An 18,907-nucleotide genomic window follows, 5' to 3' on the forward strand; every position below is an offset into this window, starting at 1 on the left:
TCGCGAGGAGTGCGGGGAGTGGAGCGATCTTGGGCGCGATCCGGTGAAGGAACTGGTTGCCGGTCAGCTCGTTCATGTTCTTCGACCACTCGCTCTCCCCGAGCTTGGATACGTCGAACCATGCGAGCTTGCATGATTTTGGTCTCTGCAAATAGCGATCTAAAAAATTTAGTAAGAGGAAGAAAAAATAATATGATGAGGAGAGGGCAGTGAATCACCTAACGACCCGGTGATGGGTACAGAGGCCCGAGAAAGGCGCGCGAGACAGAAAACCTCTTCAGTCAGCAACTTTTTTAAGAAAAAAGTGTTAGATGTGAGACTATTGATCAAATCCCCGTCTAGACCCTCTCCTTCAGTGACTGGTTCGGGTTTTTCTACAGACCATTTGAGGGTGAAGGGCCATTTTTGACCAGGTGGAGGTCGCACAAAGATGAAGCGATCCTTCCAAGGACCGGTGTTGGACTTAAGAGGCTCTAGGTATCTACATTGTCTACGAAAGGTGAGATAAAAGAAAGCCCTATTGGCCGACCTTGTGGAAGCGGTGAAAGAATAGAGCGACCAGAAATTATCAAAACTGGGGTCAAGATCGAAAGCTCGCATTATTATGACAAAAAGTACAATATGGCTAATAGAATTGGGGGATAATTGCATGGGATTTAATCTCAATCCCTTAAGTATGCGAGCTATAGGGGGAGCTAAGGGCAATCTCAAACCGCCTTGAAATGGCGAATGGATAATGTACAGAAACCTCTAGGAGGTGTGTGCATGCGATCAAATGAACGAGGGATCAAGACCTCAAAATCATGGGGGATAAAATATTTTTCTTTTACTTGGGAGATGGTCTGTTTCACTTTACTCACTATACCTATCCAAGGACTGTTGTCTAAGGCTTGTTGAAATCTAACATGCCTAGGGGTCCCGTCGTCGGAAGAATTATGAGATGGATTAGACCTTGACCTAGACCTCGACTCGGACCTTGACCTAACCCTAGAAGGTCCCTCGGGTTGTTCCTCATGCAAAGGGGAAGTCGTAGAAATAGAAAAGGAAAAACTCGAATTAACGAAAGACATGGTATCTTGATGAGGTCGAGGAAGCAGGTCGCTGGGTTTCTGGCAACAATCTCGAAGGCAAGCAAGCAGAGCGAGTGAGTTTTGAAATCAAGGGGTTTATATAGACCACTGTATGGAGAAGCGCGCCCAAACTAGGTGAGCTGATGGAGGACGCGTGGCACCCGGCGTTTGGATCATCACCACATGATCTTCAACACGTGTCCCTCTAATTGATGCGACGATTGGAGAGAGGGCGACGATACAATTTCCAATTAACCCATCTAGCTTCCGACCCTAAGAACGAAGATCAAACCCGCGACCTGAATATGAACTGTTCGACCATGATTTGAAGAGGATCTATAACTTCTTCCCAATATAATAAATTACATTTGAAAGAAGTGAGGGAATTATGATGGGGATATCATGAGCAAAAGATGATTGAGCAAGGCTGATCAATAGGTCGCATGAGAGGTCGCAGGTTAACCTGACAGAAGAACATTTATAAGATCGCAAGTCAAGGTCGCAGGATTACACGTGGCATCTTGTGGCTGGATGACGTCTCAATCGGGTTGGGCGGATCCGAATCCGACCCGTAAATCCATTCGGACAGGTGTCTTGCTGAGAGGTAGCTTAGTCACTACATGGGCAAGCATAACAGCGACACCTATGCCAAAGGTGGGCCCAACTCCACCATCTATAAATACTCCAAGTTTCAGAGAGAGGAGGTACGCACTACTCACACATTTCACTTACTTATCAAGATCGCTACAATTTTCTTGCGACCCCATCTGACTTAAGCATCGGAGTATCGTCGTCGAGACGATCCCGACTAGCTTTTTATTTTATTTTCAGATCAACGAATTCGGATCGATAACGTGGAAAGGTCGTGGTCGAAGATCGTGACCAAACGTGATCGAGGCGGATCACAGGTATTGGATGAGGAAACAAAAAGAGAAAGCAGTCTTAGAACTTATTACAATAGGATACTATAAATGTACATTAAGGGAAAAGTATCTGTCATGGTCTAACCTTGTATACTTGAGAATTAACATATTCTAAGTTTAACCCTTTCACCAAAATCTTTATCGTATCATCATATATATTCTCTATTGTGAAAGACAACAAAATAGAAAATAAGAAAAAGTAGCATAGAAAAGATAACCACTCTTGAGTAGTTAAATTTTGATCAAATTATTAGAGTTTCGTTCAGAATTATTTTACTACAAATTATGATAAAATTTTATCTTCATATGATTAGTCCTCGTTAATTAAGAACAAGGAAGTTCATATGCATGCTCATGCATGGTTTTTTCCGGCCTTGCCACTTTTGTCTTGCAGCCCTAGCTACTTTATGTATAAACATTACATGCTCGAGTTTCCGCACCAGAAAACAGAAAAACACTTTGATGATGTAGAATATGATGAAAATTTAAATATCAGTGTGTATAACTTAAAGTGGTATAATATGAAGCGCATATTGTACCCTTGTGTGTTTAACTCCTAATAGTTCATCAGTAGGGTATTTGTTTGTGTAAACGAAGGTGTGGAAATTATGGAAATGGAACCAAACCTTTTTCTTTTAGGTGACTTATAAAGAATTATTTCAGAATATAGTGTTTGTACCAAGTAAAACCGATTCCTATATATACACATTATGGGTACTCCATCCCTCTCATCGCATCAGAAACTGATTAGTTGTATGAATGCGTTACAGGGCACTTACTCCTCTGGCAGAAGCTAATTATTTGCTGCAAGCCATTGCAACAGTATCAGAAACTTAAGCTCACTGCTGCCCCGCAAATGTATCTACTCTTAAGCTTACTGATTTTGCCATCACATCCCACTAATTGCATATCCTCCTCAACTAAACTAAGCTAGTAGTTAATATCTTTTGCCCCCAATATCTGTCGGATTAATTATATTTTGTTCAATTTGAAATAAAAGAGTTGATCCATCTTCACATTCAAATATTTATATGCATACTTAACTTTTTTTGTTGTGCAGGAGAAGGTACGTATACCACTGTTACCAACCATTGAATCACAAGGCAATGGCAATGGCTTTTTATCTCGCCCAACAATTAATCACTAGATGCGAACAAAGCTATTCGAGTCGTTTTTTGGTAATTTAGTGCTCAAAATAAAAATGGGTTACGAGGATCTAGGTAGCCGATAAATGTTAGATGTATGGAAATGGAGGAGAATATCAATGTTGAACATTTAAATCTCCTGAAAAGACTATATATGATAGCTTACGAGGTGAAGGGCTATATTATTGATCCGACTGCAAAGTTGTATTGATGCTCAAGTTTTTAGGAAGAATGTATCTGATCTAACTCGCAATATGAAATTTTGCACTCGTAATGCACCTTTTGGGGTATTTGAACTTGATATTTTCTTTCAATTGGGTTATATATATTGATTGACTTCTATTTGAATCAATCACATTAAAATAACATATGAGATAAACTATAAAATAAAATTTCAAACTTTACAGGATTGTCAATATATATATATAAAATACAAGCCAAAGATCATGTTTTTCAATTTATTTAATCTTCAACCTCATAGTCTGTATGTATTTTTCAACAAGCTCAGCTCGTATTTGAAATAAAAAAGATTGTGGCAAGTCGAATAATTAAAACGAATAATTATATTTACACTCGTGATTTAGAATTTATTTACATATGATATCATATAGATGTTAATTTTTCGGAAAAACATCCGAATTTTTACACATCTGTGGACGACACCATACCAAACTTATTTTAATGTGGGTAGACGTAAGTTGCTAAGACTATTTTCTCACAACTACTCAAAGTGAAACCTCTTTTACAATAGTCTACACGTTTTTAATTTTTACATATGACGGAACGGCCGCTGTGCATGAAAGCAACGGGATTTACTATTTTACCGTTTGGTCGTTGGCACTCTCATGCATACAGAAAGTCCGAATTCTCGAACCATGGCCCGTGTCTGCGGCAAGTTGTGTGTCTCCCACCCTGGTCCCGTCGCCACTGCCGCCGGAAGCCCCCTTTTTCTCCACTCACACTCGATATAGCACACCTTCCTATTGCGCTGCATGTAAATGCGAATTTCTCGAGCATGAGAAATGTGGAGCTTGAATATTTGGGGTGAAGATTCTGGAATTACATCCAACGTTACTGGATTGATTTTCAGTGACTTATGGCCAAGCTGTTTCTTGTTTATGGATTCAATTTCTCATTTAAAGACCGTGAAGTAGGATGTTTGCATCTGCTGAAGATGTATCTGGTCCTATGGATGTGGGGAATTGACACGCCTACATTTGGAAAGAGAGAACTATGTGTTTACATCGAATAGATTTTCTTTTTCTCAATGTAAACGGCTTCAGCATCGAATGGAAGATTCAATGATTTTGTTCAGCATGGATGAAGAAATTTTACAATTGTCAGTTCGCATTTTGTTGGCGCTCAACATACAAGTGTTCTTGGATTGAAAAAGAAAGAATTAACTTCTGGGGAACTCCGATCAAAATCCCGATGATGAAACAACTTCAAGACGCTGTACAAGAAAATTAGAATAAAGAAATCAGCACCATACACGAATTCTAAGCATTGGAGTTCCTAGACTGAAAACTTCTCTCACTACTATATAGGTACGGGCCGGGCCCAGTACCAACTTTCTGCGAAAGCATTTGCGTGGCTGTGTGTCTGGTGGTTCTGTTCCTTGAGGTTTAAGAAATGTTGGTTGAGTCAGTTGAGATGTAACAAAGCCCAACCACAGCCTGCCTTCCAATTCCAGCAAATTAGAAAGAAAATGACCTTTCTTGCCATCACTCTCTGTCTTGGGAGCATAGGGTACCCAACATGTTATTCCACAATTTTTTTCATTTTTTTATCACAAAAACAGTTCAGTTTGATTCAAGATCAAGCAACAGTGTATCTTGTGGAAATTATTTACCTTTGTAACATAGATATAATGCCCCAGATCAAGACACATTTTATCTCAAGTCTGAGGGAGAAGGGAGTGAAGGAAGAAGCTACCACGAGTTGGTGACAAGTAAAGATGATGGATTCTGGGGTTCCTATGTGCAACACTTGTGGTGAACAGGTGGGATTAAGCTCTAACAGTGAAGTGTTTGTGGCGTGTCAGGAATGCAATTATCCCATCTGTCAGCATTGTTTAGACTATGAAATCAAGGAAGGGCGCAATGCCTGCATTCGTTGCGGCACTCCGTATAATGATGGTACTAAATCTTGGAGTTCATTGCTCTGTTTTCCATTTTGTCCAATATGCCCTAATTGAACTTTTTTCTATGTGAGGATTTACACATATGTAAGGTTTCTGTTGTTTCCATTAACTAATTAGAAAGTCTACCGTTAAGATGGACAGATCAAAACTATTCCGATGAAAAAATCATTTCCCGTTAAGCTTCACAAATTTAAAATTTATACTAGTTGCATGACTGAATGAACAGACAGAAAGATGGTGGCTGATGTTGGAGCAGAAGAAATTGGAAATCATACACCAATTGCAACACATGCTCAGGTATGATTTTCTTCAAAATGTAATATAAAATAACGGTGTTCATGGCGATATAGTTTTGTGGAGTAAACTATGAAATCGAATTTCGAACTTGGATGTGATTAAACAGTGCATCTTTATGTTGATTACCATGAAAAGCTTTGTAACTAATAGAATGACAAACATATGGACTTGTATTGGCTTGTCTTGTTGCAGGATAAGGGAATTCATGCTAGAAATATAAGTACTGTTTCTACAGTGGACAGTGGTGAGTAAACATAATTCATATCCGTAATGAACAATTTATCCATATATATGGATGAGGAGCATCTCAATGATCCACTCTGTTCCTATTCTGAAGAGTATCTCGATGACTCTGGAAATCCCATATGGAAGAATAGGGTGGAAAGTTGGAAAGACAAGAAAAACAAGAAAAAACGAGCTGCAACAAAGGAGAGAAAAGAAGCCCAATCTGCTCAGGTTCCGCCTGAGCAGCAAGGGGAATTAACACCAGAGTAAGTTACTGAAACTGGGATGATCTCTGAATAACCAATGGAACAAAAAAGTAGGAGAATGAAGTTTTGGACCTATTGTTCTTGAAAACTTATACTTCCTCGTACGTGTGAAGTAGATGGCTATCCAAATCTTTTATGATCTGGGAGAAAAAATAAAATTTTTCTCCTTTCTTTTCCATCCAAATAATGAAGCTGACCCATTTGAGAAATTGTACTATTTGCCATAATTTTCAGGTTTTATCTATATAGGACCAATATCAGATTTGTCATCAACTAGATGGTTGTTTTTCTGATAAAAGATCTGTAAACTGCCTGTACATTGATATAGCTATATATCTTCTGTCAACCTCCATCATTGTGGATCATGGATATTCTTGAATTTCGGTTTTGATTTGCCCTACCTCATGAGGATGTAAGTTGTAACACCAAATTATGCAGGTCAGAGGCTGCACAACCACTTTCACGAGTAGTTCCTCTACCCAAGTCCCAACTCACGCCCTACAGAATTGTGATCATTATGCGACTGATTATTCTGTGCCTTTTCTTCCAATATCGAGTAACACATCCTGTTGATAGTGCCTTTGGGCTGTGGCTCACTTCCGTCATTTGTGAGATCTGGTTTGCATTTTCATGGGTGTTGGATCAGTTCCCCAAGTGGTCTCCTATAAACAGGCAGACATATATTGACAGGTTATCTGCCAGGTATGGTTCTCTTTTACATCAACTCTTTCTTTCTTGTTCTGGGAACATTGCAAACCCATTTCAAATTCATATCGCCGTATGCAGACTGAAGTGGAAGTATTCCCAAATCAAGTTTATATCTCACCCTATGGGAGTAAGTTTATTAAATTGCTGGCAAATTTATTTATTTGATTTCCTTGTGTTCTATGCCAGGTATGAGCGGGAGGGAGAACCCTCTCAGCTTGCTGCTGTAGATTTTTTCGTCAGTACAGTCGATCCGCTGAAAGAACCTCCTTTGATAACAGCAAACACAGTTCTCTCTATCCTTGCAGTGGATTATCCAGTGGATAAAGTGTCTTGCTATGTATCTGATGATGGTGCTGCTATGCTTACATTTGAGTCTCTTGCTGAGACAGCCGAATTTGCCAGGAAATGGGTGCCTTTCTGCAAGAAGTTCTCCATTGAACCACGCGCACCTGAGTTTTACTTCTCACAGAAAATTGATTACCTGAAGGATAAAATACAGCCTTCTTTTGTCAAGGAACGTAGAGCAATGAAAGTAAGTGTATCTGCATCAGTCCATTGTAATTGTCATATTCTGGAAGATTTTAATAGTTATCTGCCATCACATTATCAATTCAAGAAGAGTCTATTTACTGCTTCTGCATTGATGAGTTACAGAGGGATTACGAAGAGTATAAAGTGCGGATAAATGCTCTGGTAGCAAAGGCGCAGAAAACACCAGATGAAGGCTGGACTATGGCCGATGGAACACCTTGGCCCGGGAACAACACACGCGACCATCCTGGCATGATTCAGGTTAGTTCAGCAGTTTCAGAATAACTATATCTGTTTTCTCTTACCATTATATTAGTTAATAATTTAATGTTGGTGTATAATTCTTTATGGTATCTTCTGATGAGAAATAATGGTCATGGCCTTCTTTGTTCCATTTTTTCAGGTGTTCTTAGGCAATACTGGTGCACATGATATAGAGGGTAATGAGCTTCCTAGACTGGTTTACGTCTCAAGAGAGAAGAGACCTGGCTATCAACATCATAAAAAGGCTGGTGCTGAAAATGCTCTGGTACACTCTATGATTCTGTTACAAGGTTGCTGTTTTCATATATTCTATCGCTTTATACTTGACAATTGTTTTCCTTCAGGTGAGAGTATCTGCAGTTCTTACAAATGCACCCTATATCCTCAACCTCGACTGTGATCACTATGTTAACAATAGCAAGGCAATCCGCGAGGCAATGTGTTTCTTGATGGATCCTGAAGTAGGTCGAGATGTATGTTATGTGCAGTTTCCCCAGAGGTTTGATGGCATTGATAAGAGCGATCGATATGCCAATCGCAACACTGTTTTCTTTGATGTAAGATTCTTTGAGCTATCAAATCTAGAAGCATTTTAAAATGTGGGTTCAAGCCTTACAACAGCTACTAAAACTCAAAATTATGCTATTTTCAGTTAGTAATCTGATCCAGGTTAAGCTTGGACCGCTCAAATCATTTGGGGTGGTATATAGCTAACTTAGTTCAACTGTGATGTCAGGTTAACATGAAAGGGTTGGATGGCATTCAAGGACCTGTTTATGTGGGAACAGGCTGCGTTTTCAACAGACAAGCCCTTTACGGCTATGGACCTTCATCTCTTCCCACTTTAACCAAGAAATCTTCATCTTGCTCATGGCTTGGCAGCTGCTGCTGCTGTCGCGGCAAGAAGCCCACAAAAGAAAAAGATCTGTCAGAGGTTTACCGTGATGCAAAAAGGGAAGATCTTAATGCAGCCATCTTTAATCTTAGGGAGATTGAGAGTAAGTTTCTTGCATTTTATATACTAATATTACTAGGCATCAAGTTGGAATCTTGAAAAACTGAAGTGCATCTACATAATCACGTATGTAGGTTATGATGAGCATGAAAGATCATTACTCATCTCCCAAATGAGCTTTGAGAAAACTTTTGGCTTGTCTTCTGTATTCATTGAGTCCACGCTGATGGAAAACGGAGGGGTGGCCGAGTCAGCCAATCCATCAACACTGATCAAAGAAGCAATCCATGTAATCAGCTGTGGGTATGAAGAGAAGACTGCATGGGGCAAAGAGGTTTGAAAGCTGGTTCCATTTTCATCTCATAAGTTTTACTTTATTCTTGAAGCATGGTGCATTAACAAAAGCTGTTCCTTGTGCTGAAACATCTGATTCAGATTCAAACTTGGCCCCTAATTGATGAATGTTTTCAGCTCGCCACTACATGATGGACAAATTTCCCCGCAATCATTCTTTAGAAAACTTTCCCACACGTTATTATAATAAACTATGTTTGACATGAAGCTGTCAAAATTGTGTTTCTGTAGATTGGTTGGATATATGGGTCAGTTACTGAGGATATTTTGACGGGTTTCAAGATGCACTGCCGTGGGTGGAGATCAATCTACTGCATGCCCTTGAGGCCTGCGTTCAAGGGATCAGCACCAATTAACTTGTCTGACAGACTTCACCAGGTACTGAGATGGGCACTGGGATCTGTTGAAATCTTCTTGAGTAGACACTGTCCTCTTTGGTATGGATTTGGAGGTGGCCGCCTCAAATGGCTCCAAAGACTCGCATACATCAATACCATCGTCTATCCTTTTACATCTCTTCCGCTGGTTGCCTATTGCTCCCTTCCTGCTATATGTCTACTGACTGGGAAATTCATCATACCAACGGTAAAAATTCTTCTGCTTTAGTCTTTTAATTGTAATTGATTATCTCGTCACTGCCTTGAAGTTAATCCAACAAATTCGGATTAACATGCAAACTAAACTCCCTGTAACCTGAAATTGGAGATTTGCATCAGATTGATCAAGAAATGGTATCAACGGAACATGAGATAAGAATTGAGAAAGGCATCCATACGATGCTTTTACGGTCATGTAACTCAATGCACTCATGAAACATGTTAACACCTGGAGTCTTATGTACATGAATGAACTTTGAATATATATAATCTTGATATATGATTTTCCTGCACTGAGTTCATTCACTAATCTTGCCTTGGCTTATTTTCCTTGATTTAGCTGTCAAATCTTGCAAGTATTCTGTTCCTTGGGCTCTTTCTCTCGATCATCCTGACCAGCGTGCTTGAGCTTAGGTGGAGTGGAGTAAGCATCGAGGCCTTGTGGCGTAATGAGCAGTTTTGGGTTATTGGAGGTGTCTCAGCCCATCTCTTTGCAGTTTTCCAAGGATTCCTGAAAATGCTTGCAGGACTCGACACCAACTTCACTGTAACTGCCAAAGCAGCAGATGACACAGAATTCGGGGAGCTTTACATTATCAAATGGACAACAGTGTTGATACCTCCAACGACTATTCTCATCGTGAACTTGGTTGGCGTCGTTGCTGGATTTTCTGATGCTCTCAACAGCGGATATGAAGCTTGGGGACCTTTGTTTGGCAAGGTTTTCTTTGCGTTTTGGGTGATTCTGCATCTCTACCCATTCCTCAAGGGTCTTATGGGCCGACAGAATCGGACTCCAACAATTGTGGTTTTGTGGTCTGTTCTTTTGGCTTCTGTTTTCTCTCTTGTTTGGGTGAAGATCAATCCGTTTGTCAGCACAGACGATGCTTCAGTTGTTGCCCAAAGCTGCATTGCCATTGATTGTTGAGCTTCGAACGATAAAAGGGAGGTTCGTAACAATCAAGCCATGCTTCTTGAGGTTGGAAATCCTCAACCATTTTGCAGTTGTTGGCAGCCCCTATCAATTCTACTGTCGATATTTGAAAATGTATAACATCCGCCTTCTTTCTTGGTGAGACAACTATATAGCACATTTTGAATTTGTTGATTATAGAAGAACATAGAACATTGAATATTTGGATCTTGATTTATAACTCCAAACAAGGTGTGAAGCTCACATCATTAAATAAACACAAGCGTACCCTTGACCATTATATGCATAATGAATATTACATGCTATGTGTAAGAGAATAAATATACACAAGAAGAAACAGCCGATCCAAGTTAATCGATCAATCATAAAAAAATTTATAAAGTGAAAAACAGGATCATAAACTTACAAATTCTAGCAAGGCATCAGCATATTGACATAAGAAAAAAGAAGAAATGACAAAAAAAGCTTACCACACAAAATAAGTAGTGTTTTCAAGTGAAAAATTCATTGTCATCTTTACTTGACTAGTGTTTTTAGAGAAGGATTTACTTAATAATTCTAAAGCTACTCTAGATTCCAGTTCATTGTGTACTTTGTTCTATGGCTCTTTCCCTTAAGGATTTGATGCGGCATGCCAACCCCCGCCTAGACATAGACTACTTTACCAAAAAAAGAGGAGAATTTGATGCGGCAGACATTTTCCAAAGAAAAAATTATTTTGTGGGTTATCTTTTATGGAACCTTGTTTGCCATATTAGGATACTGAGTTGTGTAATGCATTGCAGTAGTTATGAGCTTCACTAAGACCAAGATTTGCTTTTTACTCGGAAAAACAACTCAACAATTTCCAGTACCAAAATTTCTGTATTCCAGTCAATAACTTCACTATTTGTCCTCTCAAATATATTTGTGCAATCAAAGAGACCAAAAATACACATTAAAAAGAAAAAACTCTTTTTTGAGGAATTTTTCAGAAAGATCGAAAATGGCGATCAGCCATGATATACATAATTCGCGACCAACAGGACAATCTGTAACATACAGAGGACTATGCTGACACCAGAAATTAATTCGGGAAACAAAGTGGAAAAATGGTGGGTTACATGCTGAGAGCTGTCAAAAACTGGTTCTTCACCAGAAGGGAGTAGAATGAGGTTTTGTTTTGGGAATTTAGTTACTTCATCAAAACATATTTACACGGAAAAACCATGGAAGGACGAATGCTATAACCAGGCATGCCATTAGGAAGTTACACAATGGCTGTCCACGCACGCACCTTCTGCTGCCGTCTGGTGAGCCCGTACCACTCTCAGCAGATCTGTTCTCATTCCACTCTTCCATGAATCCATTATCACTGACACCTGTAACGTTTTTTGCCGTCTCACCACAGATTTCACATAATCTGCAAGAACAAGCTCAAGCAAATTATATATTACCGAGTAAAGAGGAAAGGAGTAAGAAAAGAAAACCTGAGGGTATGAAGCCAAAATACTTACAACTCATCAACTCATTTAAAAGGTTGTGATGTCAAATACAACAGACAGAACCATAATTTGCAATTCGAAATGCATAGAAATATAAGCATTGAGAAAAGTGGGAATTTATGCCTCCCAAATGCACTAGTTATTTGTGAATTCCAGTCTACGTATCATAACTATTCCCCAGCCAGAACCAGCAGAAGCTCATAGAACACTTAAAAGGCATGGCCACATTTCACAACTAACATGATACCATTACCATAGACCATTCTGTAGGTAAAAGAATGAGTTTGAACCACAACCCATTATACACTAATAATTTAGACACGATGGAAAACAAGGGCAGGTAAGTACATGAATCAGTAGTTCCTTTCCTTTCCCCTGGTTATAGCAAAAAATTTCATAGAGGACTTCTAGCAGATACGAAAACGAAATCCTTAAAACATTCAAGGCTGAAATAAAGCGGCGAAAGACTATGAAAGCCTCACACTAAATAAAAGTGTGGAGTAAAATTCAGAGGATCCTAAATTAGAGCATTGCTGGCTACTTCTAAGTATGGGTACTCGCCTTCTCTGAGAGTCGTGGAAAGTACCGCTATACCACTCAAAACCCATATGCATTTCAATCTAGAACAATTTACAACTATAAGAGTTCAGGTCTTCTCAACCCCTAGAATCAAAAGTATTGTCTTGACGTTCACACATAAGAAAATTCATCCCTCAGGTTCTATGGCTATGGACCAAAAGTATCCTGCTGCCAAAGCACGGTAAGGACCTCAAGATTGGTAGCCGTGATCTCCTTTTATCAGCACACGGTACTTCTTGTGATGGGTTCAAATTCACCTCTTTTTTTTTTTTTCTTGGCGAAGTATGCAGAAATTAAACCAAAATTCCAAAAACCAGACAAGAATATACTCTATCGCTTCGCATTCGAGTAATGACTTCTAAGTTCGGTAAAATAGTGCAGAACTTCTCGGTTAGTATAGTAACAAAGAAGATCATCGGCAGACAGAAAACACAACAAACAATCACAGATCGACATAACTAAAAAAAACCAGAAAGAACAGAAAATTCCATAGGCCAAGAATTTTCAGCTAAACAGTGCAATGGACACAAAAATCAGAATATATTGATGAAGTGAAATTACCTATTCCCCTTGACCCTAAACCAGGCCTCAGCGCAAAGCGAATGCGCAACTCCAAGCTCGCCTTTGCATCCACAACCAAGCTCCATCAATTCCAGTGAATTTTTACCACTTTCCTTTGCACTCAAATGGCAAATTCTACACACCCTCAGCACAAAATCGTTGCAGTCGATATCAATGACACAAGATGAACATTTATCTTGCCCATACATGTTTGCCTCCTCACCTTCTATCACTGCCGTATTCACCGCCGTCCCATTTGACTTTACATTTGATTCTGCGATCTCGGTGGCACCTACTGCAATTGCTGCAGTATCGGAATTTCTTGAAACATCACCGGGACTAAATCGGGCCGCTGTTTCATTGATCTCTCTCAGTTCTTGATCCATCAATCTCTAATTAGTCTTCAACAGCAAAACGCGAAAGCCAAGAAAATTACAAACCCACACAATCTCAGTATATCTACATACAATCTACACACATACGCGTAACGCAGAGCATGGATGGAGATGTAGTTTACTTGAAGAATGAGGAAGAATAGGAAGGTGACAGGTGAAAGAAAGGCGGTAAAGTTAATTTCATTATTCTAAACATCATTCTGATCAGGGTTTTCGGTATTTCTCTCACAAAATCTCCATCATACGCAACTTCTTCACCACCTTCAGTTGGCAGTTGACTTCATCCCACCTCTTTCTCTCTCTCTCTCTCTCTCCCTATGTAATAAAATTGTATTTAAGAAATTAATGAAGTGTTGTTATTAAGAGTGTAGGGAGTAATTAAATAGTTTAATTATAGTTGAGCTGACATGTGTAGGCGTGTTTAGCTGTGTAAGCGTTTATTACACGTGTTATTATGCATTAAACTGTACGGCCAAGGCTTGTGACTTGTCCGATCGTCCAATGTTTCTTACTCTCGACAGAATTCTATGAAACTCCGCCTTTTACCTTTTTTCTTTTTAATTGAATCCGTCTAAAGTGTTATTTTCTTGTTCAAATTGTGTATCCAATCATATGAAAAATAACTATTTAAGAAGATGAAAAGTTAAGTAGGAGAGTGAGATTGAGATGTAGGGAGGGGATTGAATTTAAGGATATGTGTTGCGAGTCATCAACATCACAACTTGTTGTCTTGAATTGAATTTGATGGATATATGGTCATGGGAGGAAACTTTGCAGATAAACTTCACGTCTTCACCCAATTTGACCTTTTCTAAGTCTGATGATCATAAGTTTTCTTTAATAATAATCTTATCCCGTGGGTGGGTTCCGGGTTGTTTGTAGGTGTGGGCCTGTCAGCAGCAACCAGCCTGGGGAGATTCTTCTTACAAATGAAATAATAGACAATACACGGATTCAATATAATAATAATAATCACAAATAATGGTAAGGGGAAAGGGAGCATATGGAATAGAATGAAAGTCACACCTTGTTTTTCTTGGGCATTGAGTTGGGGCTAAGTCAAGTCAAGTGAGGCCCTCGTCCAAGTTGGTAAGAATCCACGTCGTCACAAACTTAATTAGTTTGCGTAATCATTAGACAATTCCAATTAGATTTGTGTACCTCAATGAGATGGAAAAAAACGATTAGTGTATGTTACACGAAATGTTTCAATTCAAGAGGGCGAAATGCAGTGTAGTGATGTCCCTTCTTCATCCATGGAAACACAAAAGAATGCATGTGCAGAAGGTGGTGGATTTAAGGACCCTACAAAAATTATTGGTTTGGATTTGAGCTTTGGTTTTCGAAGGAAACAACCAACATGTAAGCGTGAAGCATGTCGAGGGTCCTGTCTGTAGGGTTTTGGATTTTGTATGTTTGAATTATTCAACATATTGTGATTTTAAATAAAACATGCCCACATGATCAAGTGTTATCCAGTTATCCACGTCTTTGGCCTGCACTGCATCCCTTTTCTTTCCCCGTTTTTTTTTTTTTTTTTTTTTTTTGCCCTCCCTCTTCGGACATAGAAAATAGCATGGGAACATGCCTAGTCTACCATGCATGGCGTAAGAGAATAGCAAGAGAAATGCGTTCTCTAATATAAACAAAGTCCAGCGAGAGAAAGAAAAGAGGTGCAAAGATTCAGATTTCACATACCATTTGAAACGAATGCCTCACGCTGAGAGGTCATAATGGAAAGTTTAATAATTACATGTTTACATTGAAGTAGAGTTCACTTATCAATCACTGTAAGATAACCATAACTACATTCAAATGAAGCTCGATGCAGAACATCTTCCTCGACAAGCATGATTCTTCCACTCAACATTCAACCATCTTCAGTCTCTGTAGGGTGATAGAACAGACAATACAAGAAGGCCGTCTATCATTTATGCATAATAAGCTAGTAGGGAATATTTGCCACAATACAAACTTGAAAGCTACCACTAAGTGTTGAATGAGTTTTAGTAGTAAATCCTCAAAAACATAAATACATGATTACCTGTCAAAAATTACATTAAACACTCAAAAGGTGGAAAATCACAAATATGGAAAGCATACCTTGTATTGTTTCCATGTTATCTTCCTTATAAACACCAAGGGGTGAGCCATGTACAGATAGAAGCATCTCACCACACTTTGGAAGTCTGAGAGTTTTGGGTGTTATCCCGACAGACAATCTATTATTATTCACCTGCAATTATAATTTGAACAGCAACAAACTCAAGGGATTAGAATACTGAGAAAGCCAACATTGCTTGTTTCTCGGCAATGAGCAAAACTAGATTTCTAACAGATAAGTATATCGATGCCTCAGGTCACACATAGAGCTCATCAAAGCATTCTGAATGAGAAACAAACCTAGATGACATTTAAGTGTCACTGCTTTACCAGATCAAAGTTTTCAACTAATTTCAGCTCACTTCTACATGTAGTGAAAAATGACAACAAAACATAGAATAACTCTCCAATATCAATTTCTTGCTGGAGGCTACCTTGAAGGTCATATTACATAAGAAACTGAGATATCCACCATTATGTCAAGTTCAGCAGATATATTTGGACCTAGATTAAGCTTGGTAAAGGGGGAATATCAGTATAATGTCATGAAGTAGGCTTTTTCCTATAAAGTACAGGCCATGTAAAAAGGCATACATTTGGAGTTTGCAGGCCATCCTTCAACTCTAGTACTTGTGAATCAGATGGCTCTTCAAAGACCTGAAAGAAAGACGCAAAAGTGACTTCTAATGTAAAGAAATTAAAGGCCTTGAGGTATTTCCAGTTTCCACCAAAGTAAAAAAATGGGATGACGAGTTGATACAAATGCAGGAGCATGCCACAAGGAAATCTAAGTAAATATGGACACAGTAAACTAAATTTCAGTAGAAGGACATACAAGACTCCTGATCTGCAATTTATCAGCACAGAGTAGGCCTGTTTTCACTGGCATAAATATCAAGATATTGCATCAGAATTAAAAATGCATAGTAAAAATTGGGACTGTGGGACAATATTCACGCCAAAGAAGAATCCTGAATACCGGATTTATTTGAAAATTCAAAGCCACCCAAAGAAGGAATTCCAGCAGAGTAATCAGGATAAGCAATTGACAGCCGACGTAGAAGGGAAGCATGTAGTGTTCTTTCATCAGCATGGTTCAGAGACAAGTTCCCATCTCTGTCTTTCCATTTCACTTCATACTGGCCATCCTTCGCCGTCTCGGCAATGCATAGGTTTGGAAGGTTTTCTCTAAAAAACTGCAGTACAGGAACTTGCAACTGTTCCTTGTTGAAATAAGAGTGAAGTAACCGTAACATAGTCCGCAGTTGTTCAATTTCCATATCCCGAAGAGCCCTGATTGCAGCAGTTTGACGTTCAACTGATAAAAAACTATCAAGTTCATAACTTTGCAGGATACAGCAACATGCTTCATAAGCAAAATATGTATAACTTGATTTCTGATGGTTGTCAGGATTCATGAGAAATCTATCACAAAGCAACTACATATGGAGTACTGATCAAAGTGCTATTTGCAAATCTAATCATCCAATAATCTCACTCAGACATATAAGTTCCAGTGAAATGAGCAACTTAAAAAGTTCTGATTACAAACATTATTTCAAAAGCTTGCTAAAAACCAAATTTGATATTGTAGAAGAGGATATGACAAGAATCCAATTTAGCATAATCCTCAAAAGAACACCTGACAATTCAGAAGCATGTGCTCATGGATTACTCCTCAAAAATTGATACAATCGCTCATTGTCAACTTAAGCATCATAGTTCAAATTCAACAAGGGCATGTAACACATAAAATCACAAAACACTTTTGCAAGAGTTGAAGCCTAGCCAATTGCTCGATTCTGTCAGTATGGACCAACTCCCAAGAGGTATTGTGTGGTATCATCATAACAAGTCAACATCAATAATCTTCAAAAAGATGCTGCAGTCAGTCTAAGTCGGAAACACAGCTTGCTGAGAAAATATGGGATTTCTGGACCACAAACATACAGAGTTAATGTGGTTTATGTTAATTCAAAAAAATGATAATTTACAATTCCATTCTTCCCTTTCCCCGCATGTTGGAGTTAAAAGATTAACTTAACATGCTCATGAATGAGCAAAACATATTGAATACTGAGTAAAGGTGAAGTAAATACCTTCATGGTCTTGAAATGCTTCTTCCTTATTGTCTAGTGACACTCCATCTTCATGAACATTGTTTTTGCTGCTTGCAGGTTGTGTGGCATTTTTTCTAGCCCTTCGTTTAGCCATTGAAGTTGTTCACGTTCTGAAAGTAAAAAAATCCAAAAAGAATTAGTTACGCAAGGGTAAACAACATGTACTATGTTCAGGTATCTAAAACAGAACAATTCTCAAATCTGAAAAATCTAAGTGCATGTGGCTATATCAAATCAGAAGAAAGAAAATTTACTAATAGAGATCGTGTTTAACCCAAAGACATGCAAACTCAATTAAAGAAACGAATCACCTTTCATCGCTCTCACAAAATTAGTTCCTCTTACACATTCGTTGTTTTACATGTGCAGTCAACTTTCTTGTCATCACTGTTTCCTCTTGCCCAGAAAGGGCACGAAAATTAGAAACAGGACAAAAGTTCCTGTCTATTAACTACTTAAATCACGTCAATCAACTTGGAAAATTATGAAATACATCCATCTTGCACAACTTTTTTTCGCAGGAATAGAAACAGAATGTCTTAAATTTTATGAACAAAACTTGTGAATTAAAAAATGGATGTGTTAAATCAATGAATCGATAAAGAACATATATTTGAGAAAGTTGAGGACACGGAATTCGCCTTTCAAGTGTATCATTTTGGCAATTTACTCAAGGAACACAATAGTGAAAAAAAAAGACCCAGAATTGGAATAAAATTTGACGAACGGATGCAAAGAGATGTGAAAATAACCTTCAATTTCATGAGAAAATAGTGGAAATCGGAGAAAGCAAACTTACCTGAAGGAGCTACTGAATCAGGCACCTCAAAGGAAGAGAAATCGAAGCTGAGCGGACGAGAAAGGCAGAGAAAAAAAGAGGAGGGAAAACATGGAAATTGCAATTGAATGAGAACTGTAAAGTAGAAGAATGCTGCGACGTCGTTGTGGGAGATAACTATTTCTTACTGCTCCTTCACTTTGCCAGGGTTTTATCTTTAAAAGCTGATCTCTAACTTTATACTATTTTTGTAATCCAATTCTATTGAAATGCATAATTCTCAAGCTATGACATGACACGTTAATATATCATCTTAGACTGGCTTAGGTATAATCCTAGGCCTGAAAATATGCAATCCAAACATATTTTCATTTTTTTGCACAAAAACCAATAACATATTATCACTCTGTTAGAAATGCATGATAATATCACATATACACAACAATAATGCAAACTTGTCAATTTATTTTAATTAA

General features: G+C 38.5%; 3 protein-coding genes across 3 annotated transcripts; 1 reads left to right on the forward strand and 2 right to left on the reverse strand.

Annotated features, from left to right (window-relative positions):
* The first annotated feature begins 4,948 nt into the window (after positions 1–4,948).
* Positions 4,949–10,621, forward strand: LOC105167840 (cellulose synthase A catalytic subunit 8 [UDP-forming]). Its single transcript, XM_011087670.3, has 13 exons — positions 4,949–5,276; positions 5,508–5,578; positions 5,771–5,822; positions 5,916–6,069; positions 6,508–6,771; positions 6,964–7,309; positions 7,432–7,569; positions 7,712–7,837; positions 7,917–8,129; positions 8,309–8,570; positions 8,662–8,861; positions 9,113–9,466; positions 9,818–10,621. Exons 1-13 carry the CDS (start codon positions 5,096–5,098, stop codon positions 10,403–10,405), a joined length of 2,949 nt encoding a protein of 982 aa, XP_011085972.1. The 5' UTR covers positions 4,949–5,095; the 3' UTR covers positions 10,406–10,621.
* Positions 10,622–11,348: 727 nt separating this feature from the next.
* On the reverse strand, positions 11,349–13,793 carry LOC105167841 (uncharacterized). Its single transcript, XM_011087671.3, has 2 exons — positions 13,036–13,793; positions 11,349–11,813 (listed from the first exon to the last, which is right to left on the reverse strand). Exons 1-2 carry the CDS (start codon positions 13,419–13,421, stop codon positions 11,594–11,596), a joined length of 606 nt encoding a protein of 201 aa, XP_011085973.2. The 5' UTR covers positions 13,422–13,793; the 3' UTR covers positions 11,349–11,593.
* Positions 13,794–15,091: 1,298 nt separating this feature from the next.
* On the reverse strand, positions 15,092–18,667 carry LOC105167842 (translation initiation factor). The gene is made up of 7 exons (XM_011087672.3): positions 18,453–18,667; positions 17,633–17,763; positions 16,513–16,851; positions 16,369–16,415; positions 16,128–16,190; positions 15,534–15,666; positions 15,092–15,317 (listed from the first exon to the last, which is right to left on the reverse strand). The coding sequence occupies exons 2-7, from the start codon at positions 17,745–17,747 to the stop codon at positions 15,301–15,303; spliced, it is 714 nt and encodes a 237-aa protein (XP_011085974.1). The 5' UTR covers positions 17,748–17,763; positions 18,453–18,667; the 3' UTR covers positions 15,092–15,300.
* Positions 18,668–18,907: the final 240 nt, after the last annotated feature.

This window comes from Sesamum indicum, linkage group LG8 (assembly GCF_026168435.1).
Source record: "Sesamum indicum cultivar Baizhima isolate 11 linkage group LG8, ASM2616843v1, whole genome shotgun sequence".
Taxonomy (NCBI): Eukaryota; Viridiplantae; Streptophyta; class Magnoliopsida; order Lamiales; family Pedaliaceae; genus Sesamum; species Sesamum indicum.

Excerpts from the sequence above, each read along its gene's own strand:
- LOC105167840 (XM_011087670.3), top strand. The coding sequence starts at position 5,096 with ATGATGGATTCTGGGGTTCCTATGTGCAACACTTGTGGTGAACAGGTG. Across the intron at positions 6,772-6,963 it reads ATTGACAGGTTATCTGCCAG|GTATGAGCGGGAGGGAGAAC; the intron begins GTATGGTTCTCT and ends GTTCTATGCCAG. Across the intron at positions 8,130-8,308 it reads GCAACACTGTTTTCTTTGAT|GTTAACATGAAAGGGTTGGA; the intron begins GTAAGATTCTTT and ends CTGTGATGTCAG.
- LOC105167841 (XM_011087671.3), bottom strand. The coding sequence starts at position 13,421 with ATGGATCAAGAACTGAGAGAGATCAATGAAACAGCGGCCCGATTTAGT. Across the intron at positions 11,814-13,035 it reads TTTAGGGTCAAGGGGAATAG|ATTATGTGAAATCTGTGGTG; the intron begins GTAATTTCACTT and ends TTGTTCTTGCAG.
- LOC105167842 (XM_011087672.3), bottom strand. The coding sequence starts at position 17,747 with ATGGCTAAACGAAGGGCTAGAAAAAATGCCACACAACCTGCAAGCAGC. Across the intron at positions 16,852-17,632 it reads AGCATTTCAAGACCATGAAG|TTGAACGTCAAACTGCTGCA; the intron begins GTATTTACTTCA and ends GTTTTTTATCAG. Across the intron at positions 16,416-16,512 it reads TGAATTTTCAAATAAATCCG|TGAAAACAGGCCTACTCTGT; the intron begins GTATTCAGGATT and ends TATTTATGCCAG.